At 32.9% G+C, this 13190-nt stretch overlaps 1 protein-coding gene across 3 annotated transcripts in view; it reads right to left on the bottom strand.

The window, feature by feature from the left end:
* The window catches only part of LOC129224085 (uncharacterized), a 152939-nt gene that overhangs the window by 49031 nt on the left and 90718 nt on the right, over nucleotides 1-13190 (bottom strand). For 2 of the 3 annotated variants that reach the window (XM_054858487.1, XM_054858489.1), the window contains exon 2: nucleotides 10088-10123. The exons of the other annotated variant lie outside the window; for it this stretch is intronic. In XM_054858487.1, coding sequence (XP_054714462.1) covers nucleotides 10088-10123 — 36 coding nt within the window. The remainder of the gene's footprint in view (nucleotides 1-10087; nucleotides 10124-13190) is intronic. 3 annotated transcript variants of the gene reach the window in all.

The raw sequence follows: 13190 nt of genomic DNA, 5'->3' as shown, positions 1-13190 counted from the left end.
TATATATATATATATATATATATATATATATATATATATATATATTGCTTGGCATCGAAGCGACTTAAATACGGAGTGGAATTTATTCTTTGCATTTTCCAATTCAAAACTGCTTTGAAAAGATCTGCAGCAATTAAGGGCAAATAGTGGAGGGAAAAGTTTTGCGATTATTCTTATCTTCTTTCTCAAATAGCGAAAAATGCTCTTTTCAAGCCGGGAGAAAATCGATCGGTGGAACTTTTCTTCCAGCGCTAAGGACACAGCCATTGCTCCAGAATCGTTATATTCCATCCCATTTGTCCACCGGCACGGGAAAAAATATCCGTAAGTATCAGTTGCCGTTTAACTAACTCCCGATTCCCATTTCAAAGACAATGATCGTAAATTACGTCTATAAGGAGATTCGCTCTTTCATAAAAAAGACTTGCACGAATTCAAGCGTTCATAACAAGTTTAGATAAAATGTTTTTGTTATTTCTTTATCGGAATGCATTTAGTTTTTCGGTTTTCCTGTTTTGCCTTCACCAGCCCAGTTGTTTAATCTAGTGAGAATGAGATTGTTATTGTTGCAGTGCTTTGCTTTTCGAACGTGCTAAAAAAGAGTATAGACTTGTTTTAAATTGTGTACAATAGTTTGAAAAAATTTAAAATGAACGACACAGTTCCTGTATTAAAGTTTCTGAAAATTTTCAACAAAAAATAATGAATCTTTTATGTTCACTTTTATAAGTAACAAATACAATATCGACAAAAGGGAGTTCTTTTAGTTTTAACAACACGCTAACACAACAGCTAGTGTATAACACTATATTGGATTAAAAATGCCAAAAATTGCATAAACCATCACACTCTACTCAACGCCACATCAATTATTAGTGTCATGCCTTTAGATGGCACTAATTTATTGATGTGGTAATTATTTCTGTTCTGTATATTTTAAATTTTTGTAAGATTACACTTTTTGTTTACAGGATTTCGTTTAGATTCAAAGAGTTTGTAGAAACCCCCCTTATCCATCCTGTCATTTTTTTTTCTTTTGCGTATATACGCACAAAAAACATTCCCGTTACCCAGGTGTTATCAACCTTTTAGGCTCTGCGCTCCCCTTGCAACACTGACGGGAGCTCTCGTCCCCCCCCCCCTCCCCGTCAACACGAGGGCACATTTAAAATTTGAAACATACGCTAGTTGGGAGATCTAAAGCAGGTTATTATATAAATAAATTGATAATGTTGTAAACAAATTGAATACTACTACGCATAACCTTGTTTTGGGCATAGTCTTATTAGAACATAGGGGGGAAATTAAATAACTGAATGCAAATAAATTGAAAGCAATTTAGGACCTAGATGAGGTTGACTATCTACCTGTAACAGTTCTATAGCTTATAAACCTGAAGAAGAGCGTGTGAAAGTTGTTTTTGTAACCATTGAAAATCATTTAGCCATTCTGGAAAATAATTTTAAAAAGTATTTTCTGACGATTAATTGTAGTATTTGGTGACGAAAAATTGATAGCAAGTTACGAGTGGGTTAGAGATCCATTTCATATGATTCCCGAAGGACTCTCCATTGATGAAGAAGAAAAAAATCATAGACTTTACGAAAAGTGACGAAACCAAAAGGCAATTTAATAATAAATCACTATTTGAAATTTGGTCAGGAGCAGAGGACTCTTTTTCCGCACTAGAAACAAGGGCATTTCGCATTTTATTACCATTTTCAACATCCTACATTTGTGTAACTGGATTTTCTTCTGTGGCTTCTTTAAAAAAAAACGTACATATCGGTTAAATAAAATATGAGAGTGTATGTTTCTAACATTAAACCTTCTTTCGAAAAACTTTTTTCTTCAAGACAGACCCAAGAAACTCACTAATAATTACGAAATTTTATTTTAATTTAGTAATGTTTTTATTTAGTGAGTTTTGATTCAGAAGTTGTTTACTTTAAAAAGATAATTAATAAATAGTGCAATTTTCTTTTCTTTTTGTATGTCTGCTTTTCCTTTCAGTCAGTTAATTCTTTTAAATAATATTTTCTATTAGATATTTTCGCTCCCCCTCGAGTGTGCTCGTGTCCCCCTATGGGGCGCGCCCCACAGGTTGAGAATCATTGCCTAACCAACGTTTCAAAATGTTGTTGTAGATATTTTTAAGATAAACTTAATATCTAACAATTGCATCGGACTTACCCGTGGTAAAGATTTCATTAAATCCGTCAATATAATTTTTCATCAGAACTTGGAGTCATGTGTTTTATTCACTTAACTAAAACAAACACAAAAATATTTTAACCACAGCGTTGCTCACCATTAGAATGTAAAACAAGGGAGAAGTAGCTTGTATCGAGTCATTTAAAAATGGAAGAGCGTTGGCCTGTGGTAAATATTCAGCAGAAGTTGCCTACGACAAACCTTCGTCAACCGTAAAATCAACTAAAACTCGAAATCAATAAGACGTATTAAGATATTCTATAAGTCAAAGATCTTATTTTAGCAGCATTGTCTGGGTCAAAGTAAAAAATATTTTTTCTCTGGTGAATATTTTTTTCGCTGCATAAATAAAAATAAAAATGAAACTAATTTGAAAATATAAAAGCTTCAAAAACAAAACCAAGCAATTTCACAAATAAAATTTTTTTTTATTTGATTAGAGCGAGGGTTTTAACGTAAAATACCATAAAAACAAATCAGAATAATAACAAACGTTTCTGAACAGCATCAACATCGCCTTAAAACCCGATTAGAACAAGGTCAAAGTCTCTGAAAATTAAACCGAAATGCGAAATCCCAATGCCTTAGGTAAGTATAAGGAAACTAAAAATTAGTATTATTTCATTCGTTTCCTAATTAGTAAGTTCAGTAAAATCATTATGATAAATACAAAATAAAAATTTTGCAAAATGAAAATCTTTAAGGAAACGAGCTGATGTGTGCATCACATGACTTCCTTTTACTCCAATTTGTTGTCATTTTCACATTATTGGCAGTTTTAATATGATTCAATATTTTACTCTCTAAATATCACTAACAGTGGCCAAATTGAAACCAGATTTTAAAAAAAAAATCGCCAAATTTGTAGCCAAGTTGGCGACAAAACTTGGTGACCAAAAGACTGGTGATATATCACCAAGTGTCCGCCAAATTATAACACTACGTGAGTTTACATCGAAATTAACAATGATTCCCCCCCCCCAAAAAAAGGGGGCAAAAGAGGAGCATACGAATGCAAGGAGCATACGAATGCAACCAAAAATAAAGGTGCACAATTAGACCCTACTAGAAGTCTACGTACCAAATTTCATGTTTCTATGACATTCCGTTCTTGAGTTTTGCGACATACATACACACATACGCACATTTATGCGTACATACAGACGTCACGAGAAAACTCGTTGTAATTTACTCGGGGATCGTCGAAATGGATATTTCGGGTGTCTGTACGTTCCTAGGCACATATCCACGTGTGGTCGGGTTGAAAAAAAAAAACTCAACATTCATTTGGGGGTTAGCAAAATGGAAATTAAGGCCGATTTTTGGGTGAAATTTTTTTCGCGAATACAATACTTTCTTTTTTGTAAAAGGGCAGGTTTTTTTTTTTTTTTTGGGGGGGGGGTTACCTAAAACAACCAACAACCAAACGGCAACAAGCTCCATACAACTATTCCCAATAGAAATAATTCCCCCCTTTTTTAACAGTTTGGCGCAAAATTGTATCACATTTTTGCTAAAAAAAACTTTACTTAGAAAAATGTTGATTAAAAGTTTTGAGTTTTAATTTGTACGTTTACAAATTCAAAAAATTAAAACTATGTAGCTGAATTTTAATATGATTGACCGCAATCAAAATTTTTGAAATTAATAACGATTCCCGAGTTAATTACAACGAATTTTCTCGTGACGTCTGTATGTACGTATGTGTGTATGTGCGTATGTGCGTTTTTTAAAAAATCTGTTTCAATTTGGCCACTGGTGGTGATATTTAGAGAGTAAACTATTGAATCACATTAAAATTGCCAGTAATCTTGAAATGACATTAAGTTTGAGTAAAAAGAAAGTCATGTGATGCCCACATCAGCTCGTTTTTCTTTAAACACACTCACGGAAAATTAGTATATTTACTCAGAATGTGTGAATTGTTTAAACTTTTGATCTGCAAAATGTTATTTGTTATCGGATAGCTTACTTAGAACTTCCTCCGTTGATTCTTTTGTGACGAATGTAACTATAAGATGATTACAGTCAAACCTTAACTAGGAAAGCCATTAGTTTTCTTGAAAAGAAATCTACACTGATAACTAGAACAATTAACTAATTTTTATTACCAGTGAACTACAGTGGACTATGAAGAAACAGAATATACTTTAAAATAAGATCAGGCAATTTTGACAATACTCTTTTGAAAGAATGGATGCTACATTTTTGACGCATGATAACTAATTGCTCGTTGATAACACTTTAGCATCGGTTAGGCTTTTTCATGATGATAAAATTCAGATCTGACGAATGTTTGTAACTATTTATAGACAAATGTTAGGTTGGCCTTATTGGTCTACGTGGTCTTAATTGACGCATCCACTTGGACAATTGAGTATGGAAAAAATCTAAAAATATAACCTGGAATTTTTTCAAACTTTTAACTTTTAGGAAACACAAAGCAAACTATTATAAAGCATAGCAACTAGAAAGAAAAGTAAAAGCAAACAAAACATGTTTCTAAACAAAAAAAAAAACACAATTTTTGAAAGATTTTCTGAGATCCTTACATGCAACACTTACATAAACTTAATCCTTACATAAACTTAAAATTTAACTTTTCAAAAATAATTTTCTGGTTTTTAAAGCACAAGAAAAAAAAAGCCTTTCAAAGTGTTGATTCCTTTCAACAACAAGAACGACAGAGCAGAAATTTTAAACATACAAATCTATTGACTTTTCTCGGTGACAAAAAGATCAGACTGCTGCACACTCCAAATCACAGCATCCGAAAATCCTTCGATCCGACATCACCCCCGATCAATACATACATGGACCCAAATAATGCAGGATTTGTCCCCTTTTACCCTCGTCCAATCAGCGACGATTTCTGCATGTGACTGGAGTAAGGAGCAACATCCATTCCGTTACTTTGAAAACAACTTAAAGCGAGTATGAAGGAATCAAACTCTTACTTAGAGTTTTTAAGTCCATTAATCTTTTAAGTGCCTTCAAATTCTTGAAACTAAATTTAAGTGTTCGCTATGCGTCGTTTTACATTGTTCGTTGTTGATACGGCTCGAACGCAGGCATTAAATACGGTACATAAGTTTATGTTTTGGCAGTCATTGGCTTTTGATTTAGCTTTAGTAATTAATTTCTGAATAAGATTAAAAAAAATATTTATACAAAATTATAAAATTTTATGTTTAAAAATAGCATTTGTATGTATCATAATTAACGCAATTAGTTGTACGAATATAAATATGTTTAACACTGATTTTTTAATGCCTTGTTTAATGATTCTTTATAAGCTTTTTTGAGAGAAAAACAAACATGTGCATTATCTTTAAGATAATATGGAGGTCAGTATTGATCTCATTTTTAAAAAAAATAAATAAATAAAATGTGAAACATTTTATACATTTGCAAAATAATAACATAAATTAAAAAAGCAAAACGGAAAAAGATTAACTATTTAGTTTTGTGGTCTAATTATGATTAGAATAGTATTTAAATCATGCAATTTTCTTTAAAGAGTAAAAAGAGAAAAACAAAGTCTTTTTTTTTTTTTTTTTTGTTAAATTAAAAAACCTTTTTTTGTCCAGGGGTTAAGAATTTATAAAATTTAAAAAATAATGCTCTTACGCACATTTCTTAAGGAAACTTTCCGAAGAATGTTTTCCTAATAGTTAGTAGGTACATAATTTAAAGACTCGTAGAAAATTAGTACCTGCTAATTATTTTTTGAATGATTCATGCTCAAAACTGTTTCCTAATAAGTTCTTGTAACAACTGCCCTCAGAACGTATTTATTTTTTACGACTTTTTATCCACGTAGTAATAAAGACGAATCAGGTATATCAGAATAATTTATTTTTCATTACCTGAATATCCTTTTAGAGGGTTAAGCCAATGTACCATTCTAAAATCTGGCGTCCGAATGCAATTAGTAAAACATATTTTAATGCTAGAAAGACAGTAAGAGGTAAATTACTCTAAAACTGTTTCTTAATAAAAAATTTATTACACAAAGTCATGCTGATACTAGTATGAGAAGATAAAAGGTGGATATTGTCAATCATGAAGAAAATATAATAAAAAATAAAAAATAATAATATGATTACTTGCAGTCTTGGTAAATTTAAATCAATAAAAATCTACATGAAATTGGTGCCATTAATAATTTACACGAGAGAAAAGAAACTTGCTTCCTTGTTAAGAAAAAAGAAGAACTAGATAAAGAGTAGAAAAAAGGGGAAAATCGTCGAAAATCAAAGCGCACCGATTTCGGCACTATCCTTATCGATTAGAAGAAAAAAAGTTTTGCAAAAACATCGCTAAAGAAAATCAGTGACCTAAATTTTCATGACATTCAAGTAAAAGCACGGTGTGTAAACAAAAGTTTGAGGTTTCGGTTTTTGTATTTTTCTTTTCGGTTTCGTTCGCGTTTGACTCCTCTCTTTTTTTTTTCTAAGACCAATACAAAAGACGCAGTAAGTTAAGTCTTAATATTAAAAAAAAAGCTATTGATGAATAGGAGGAGGGGAGGGGGGTATTCTGTGCTGAAATTTAATGGTAATGGTTTTTTAAACGAGTGGAATTAAGAGAGTTAAAATATAAATATGTGTAAAAAAATTCTTCAAACAAAAATGCTTACTTTATATTTAAGCCACGACATTTACCTTTCGACAAAACTATTAACAGTAAGCCTCAAAATGAGGTAATTGTTGAAATTTAATTTCACGCATAATGCAATTTAAATTTAAAGCATTCCCTTGAGTTGACAATGACAATAGCTTGCTTAATGACTGCTAGCTCATTCCTTTCCATAAATAACTACACTACTCAAAAAATAAATAACATTTATATTTTCGTTTGAAATTGAATATATATACAGTCGAGCTCGTTTTTAACGATCCCCGATTTAACGAGGACCCGGATTTAACGAGGAAGTCAGAAATATTTGGTTGGTACAATATTAAATCTGCGGGAGAAAAACTCTCTTTTAAAGAGCAGATCCTGCTTAAAGAGAGGACTATTTTTGTGGTTTAAAAATTTTCTGTTAACTTCCTGCTGGGCTTATTATTATTATTTATTTATTTTATTTTTTAGAAAAATTCCTTTCGTATTTCGAAGTAAACCTAAAGTTCTAGACGAATCATAAATCCTGTGAACAAGTGTGACAGCACATTTTTCAAAATATTTGAAAATATTTTAAAGCATTTGAAAATTATATATATTTATTGATGCCAATCTATTCGCTTCCGAGGGTGCTGCTACTGAAATTCAATGTAATACATATGACAAAAAAAAAAAAAACGAAACAAGGGACGATGTGTAACAAATGTGACCCTCTACAAACTTGATGGATTTTGATGTGCAAATAAACTTCGAACTTTTTTCGAATCTGTGGGTGCAAATGACGATGTTTCTTCGGCCATAGGCTCTCCTCGAAAAACAATAACAAATAGGAGAAAAAAAGGCAGCTGAAAGTAAATTAAACAACTTCTTTGGTACTGTACAGAAACAAAAATGCAAACAAAACAAATATGTGTGAGTTTACATGATTTTTTTCTGCAGGCCTGTATTTTAGGAGCATTTGTTATAACGAGCAGTGTTTACGGTCCATTCGTTCTCGATATAAATGAGTTTGACTGTATGTGTATATACAAGGCCGCACTAAAGTTCCTTGCCACCCTCTGAACTTGGCTGCTGCTATACTTGAAAAAGAGCTGTCCAATCATAGTAAATGAGCCATGCACCACTGAATAAAATCACTCATGGCACCATCTGGTGGAAAACTGCGGAGTTTGAATTCCTGTCTGAACTTCAGCTGTAGTACATCATCGTTTTAGTACAAAAGTACACATTGTTTCCATTCATGCAAAGAACAGAACGACTTAAAAGGCAATTGGTTTTTCGCGATTTCACGAAAACGTCCAGAATTCACGTTCTTTTGACGTCACAAAGTTTGAACGGAGGAAATAAAAAAAGTATTTACGGTTAAAATATGACAGTGAAATGTCAAATACAGGTATGTTGTTGAAGCTTTTTTTTTATTATTATTTTTTTTTTCTATCTCAGATAATATTCACGTCAAAGCACACTGTAGGAAAGCACGAAAAGTCAAATGCGCATTTAAAGCGTTCTATTATTTGTATTAATATCGAAAAGGCGTCTTTTCGTACTGGGGGGGGGGGGGGGGGGTAACGGTGATGCTCTATAACTTTACAAATGAGGCAGTGAGAAGCAAAGGCATGTGAGTGGTAATTTTTAAATTTTGAGTAAAACTAGTTCAAAGATAACGTTCTAGGTAGACTTTCATAGAATTTTTTTTCTAAATAATGCTGAACAGCAGCACCTACTAGAGCTATTAGTACTATCTCTTGCCCCAAGACAGAGAAGAGGTTCACCTACCACTCGCACTCGTTATCCAATTTTGTGATTATCCGTCCAAATTTGTGATTTTGCACTTACATCCCTTTGCTTCTCACTGCCTCAAATCACCTTTTGTGTTAATTGCAATCGGTTTTCGATTTCAAAATTTTCCTCCAGGTTGGGCCGTAAGCGGTTTTGTTCAGTAACGCATGGCCATTTTACTATACCTGGACACCACTTTTATGAATGTAGCAGCAGCCGTTTTGAAGTTTAGAGGGTGGGAAGGGACTTTAGTGGGCATCTTTTTTGTATGTACCAGATGAGAAGTGAAAAACTTGCTGATTAAAAATAAACGTTCGTGCAACTTTTAAGTTTTTTTCACACTGACTAGTGAGCTACATTTAGTAATCATCACAAAGTTTTACCTCTTGCTTTCTTATGAACGCTCCTGTATTAGGTAGAATCTAATGTATCTACTAAAAATTGGAAATTGGAGACTAACAATTTCAAACTTACGTATTAGGTAACTATGTTAGCGCATTTTACCGTCTAGGTTGAACTTCTATTGATTTAATCGATTGTTTATCAACAGCTGAAAAAAGTGGAGTAGAAGCAAATAAATTAGTAAAGAAAAGGATAAGAATAAAGTCAGTCACGTTTTGTAAAAAGAGAAATAAATAAATAAATAATTCGTCGACAAAAAAAAAGAAAAAAAAAGGAATAATTTGAATTTTGACAACTTGAATTCAAATTAAGTATTTCGCAATCACGAGTGTGTGCATGTAGGCGTGTGTGTTTGTGTGTGGGGGTATGTGTGTTTGTGTGTAGGGGTATGTGTATGTGTGTGTAGGCATGTGTGTTTGTGTCTGTGTGCAGGCATGAATGTATGGGTAGTTGTGTGTATGTTTTTGTGTGTGTATGTGTAGGTGTCTGTATGTATGCGTGTGTGTATGTGTTTGTGTGGGTGTAGCAGTATGTGTGTGTGTGCGTGTGTGTGTGTAGTTGTGTACGTATGCGCGTGTGTGTAGGATATGGATGCAACCTGGAGACGGCTTTCGCTATAGGAGCAGCATCGTGAGGGGCCGGTCGACGGGGATGGTGCGGAGGGTGGCGGTGGGAAAATAAAATGATAGCACACCAAAAACAGTCAAGTGAGAACAATAAGCAATCGTGATTGCTCAAAAAAAAAAAAAAAAATGTGAGAAGAATTGAATTTTCACGGACGTCGTTTCAATAAGTTCTTGCTTAACACTTTTGAATGTTTGTAGATACCACGCTTGCCGCAGGTTGGTCATTTCTTATTTAGATGAAAAAAAACGATACAGAATTTTTCTAATGAAGATATTTCTTTCTGTATGACCCCATTTTATGACTAGGGATACATAGTACGCAAATAGTTTCAGTTATAGTTCGTTAAATTAGAAGTGAGCGCTGCCCACTATTCGCAAAAGAAACTCGTCTAAAGCAACTGTTATCATGCTAAAACAATAATTAGATTCATTGGAATTACCTTTTGTTCCTTCATTTTGTCCTTCATTACCCATACCTGTAAAGAAAGAACAGCTATTGTTAAGTTACTGTTAAAATTACTCAGAAAAGAAAAGCAATAAAGTTTTGCATCTTGTATGCAAATGAGTAGTTTGGGTTTTTCTTTTCTTTTAATTTTTTTTTATTTTTTTTTATACATTTTAGCACATAATTCAAACAATACTATTAAATCGATCCCTCTTCCGTAGAAAAGGAACTGTTTAACGAACATTGAAGAACTAATGTATAAAATATAGGAAATAATTCCGTTCCTCTGGTGCTGGTTTTTAAATTTAAAAAACTTTCACCCTTCAACTGACAAGAAACTTTTAGTTTGAAAAGTTCAACAAAATATTCTCTCTCTCTCTCTCTCTCTCTCTCTCTCTCTATATATATATATATATATATATATATATATATATATATATATATATATAATTTTGTGATTCATATTATATATATATATATATATATATATATATATAATTTTGTGATTCATATTATAAAACAGGTCTGAGGCTATGGAGACTGAGCCAATGAAACAATGGCAGCTACAACAGCCATATGACAAAAAAAAAAAAACCCATTTGTCAAAAAAAAATAATAATAATAATTTTAACTTTGACATCTTGAATTCAAATAATGTTTTTCGCAATCACGAGTGTGTGTGTAGATGTAGGCGTGTGTGTTTGTGTGTGGGGGGGGGGGGGGTAGGTGTGGGGGGTAGTTGTGTGTATGTGTGTTTGGGGGGGGGGTATGTGTATGTGTGGGTTGTTGTGTGTATGTGTAGGTGTGTGTATGTGTATATGTTTGTTTATGTATGTATGCATGTGTATGTGTTTGTGTGTGTATGTGTTTGTGTATGTAGGTGTATGTGTAAGTGTAGGCAAGTAAGTGACGCAACCTGGAGACTGTTTCCGCTAGAGGAGCAGCATCGTGAGGCGGCCGGCCGACGGTGGTGCTGCAGAGGAAGGAGGGGGGGAAATAAAATGATAGGAATTCAAAACTGTCAAGTGAGAACAATAAGCAATCGTGATTGCTCAAAAAAAAAAAAAACACTATCGAAAATACAGCCGGTGACAATTCTTAACTAAAGTTGGATTTAAAATTCAAATAAACTTTTACTACGCTCACAACCGGTTAAAACAATATTCTTTTTCTTTTAGGGTTTTAAAGTAATGTCACATGGCAATATACCGAATCATTTAAATAAAAAACAACCATACAATACTTTTAAACATAAGTTTTGAATGTTTTTTTAACTTAGTTTCCCTTAAACCTTAAGTTTAAAATAACTGTAAATAAAAAAAAATGTTATTTAGATGCCCATCACGCACAAACACGCGCCCCCTCAATTTTTTCAGACTGTAACTTTTCCTCTTTTTTATTACTTTTGTGCGTACGTGCTTGAAATTAAAAATTATATTGATAATAAGGGGAATATTTGTTAAAAAATTGTAAAATGAAGGAGGTGCGGATTACACGCTGCCACGGATTATCTGTGTTTTTCCCCCTCAACACCAACGCATTGAACCTCAACATTTACAGCGGGATTAGACGAGACCGTTACCCTGCCTGTATGTTGTTTATCTTACATAGCTTGAATGTTCTTACGCGATTCAGGCTATGTAAAATAAAAAGCATACAGTAGAGGAAGAAGCCTTCATTTTTACAAGATTAGACAGTTTGCTCCTTTCTTGACTCTTTGTCTTCAAGTAATTAGCGTACGGTAATGACAATTTAGAGAAGAAATCATTATTTTTTTGATTATTTTCAAAATTAGTTTTGATTGTAGGCTCAAAAGTTAGAACTTCTTCACGGTTTAATTTAGTTGCTAAAATTGTATGTTCAATCAAAACCTTGTACTTTTGCGTCGTCTTATCCGCGGATTATACTCCGCGGATTATTGGTAGATTTATTTTTTCCTTCAGGCCGACTTTAGAACTTCAAATTTTAAAAAACTTCTAGGGGAGAGCTTCAGAACCCCTTCACGTAAAAATCTTCAAAGTTTGTCTACAATTGCGTTTTCGGAACTGCAATTTCGAAAATCTGGAGGGGGGGAGGAATTGATTTCTATTTATTTTCCAAAAAAGGAAAAAAAAAAAAACGATCGGGGAGAGTCTCGGAGCTCCCATCCCTTACCCTAACGTCAATAAATATAGCCTATAACCACGTTTAAAGGCTAAAATTTCAACACATTTCCGCGGAGTCACCTGTACCGGTCTTTCCCGTAATATCACAAAGACCGTCTAAAATTGCGTTTTTAGAACTACAAGTTTCAAAATTGAGAGATTTGATAAGCAAATCAAATTTGTCAAATTGGTAAGATTTTTGTGCCCCCCCCCCCTTTCCCCATAATTTTTTTTTCTAGTTGCGCCACTGTTGTGTTTTGGATTGTATGTACGCGTGTGCATATATCGTAACAAGATTATTTTTATTTAAAAAATGTCTTCCCATTGTTACACAGAAATTATTACTTGAGTAAAAACGACGACAACGTGCATAAAGTACAAATAAAGTAATAAAATAAGAGTTAAAAACTCAGCAAACAGCTGTTTTGGGGCTGTCATATGCAAGCCCCTTCATCCAATATTTCTCGTTCGGTCTACATTGTGTGGACTTTTCGTTCATCTTTTATGCACTGATGAAGGGGTTTGCATATGACAGCCCCGAAACAGCTGTTTGCTGAGTTTTTAACTCTATTTTATTACTTTATTTGTACTTTATGCACGTTGTTGTCGTTTTTACTCATTCCATAGTACAAAGTTTTCGACTGCTTTTTTACAAAATTATTACTTGTTTTAAATTACTGCTCATGTAGTTTTAAAGAAAATGTGACAAGTTATCAATACATTGTAGAAAATAAAAAGAGTGCGATTTGTTTTCCTTTGTCTGCATAAAAATTCTGAATCTGGCCGTTGAGAGCCCGCAGATTCATATGCAGAATTGTACACCCGTATGTAAATTGGTAAGATTTTTTTTAAATTTATGTTTTTAATTTAATTATTTTTATTTTTTAAATTAATTTAATCTATTTTTATTTTATTTATTTTAAAGCAATGAGATGTATTTAAATTTTTGTTAAA

This window comes from Uloborus diversus, chromosome 6, assembly GCF_026930045.1.
Source record: "Uloborus diversus isolate 005 chromosome 6, Udiv.v.3.1, whole genome shotgun sequence".
Taxonomy (NCBI): Eukaryota; Metazoa; Arthropoda; class Arachnida; order Araneae; family Uloboridae; genus Uloborus; species Uloborus diversus.
The sequence above is the reverse complement of the archived record's forward strand: the minus strand, read 5'-3'. Positions and strand labels throughout refer to the sequence as shown.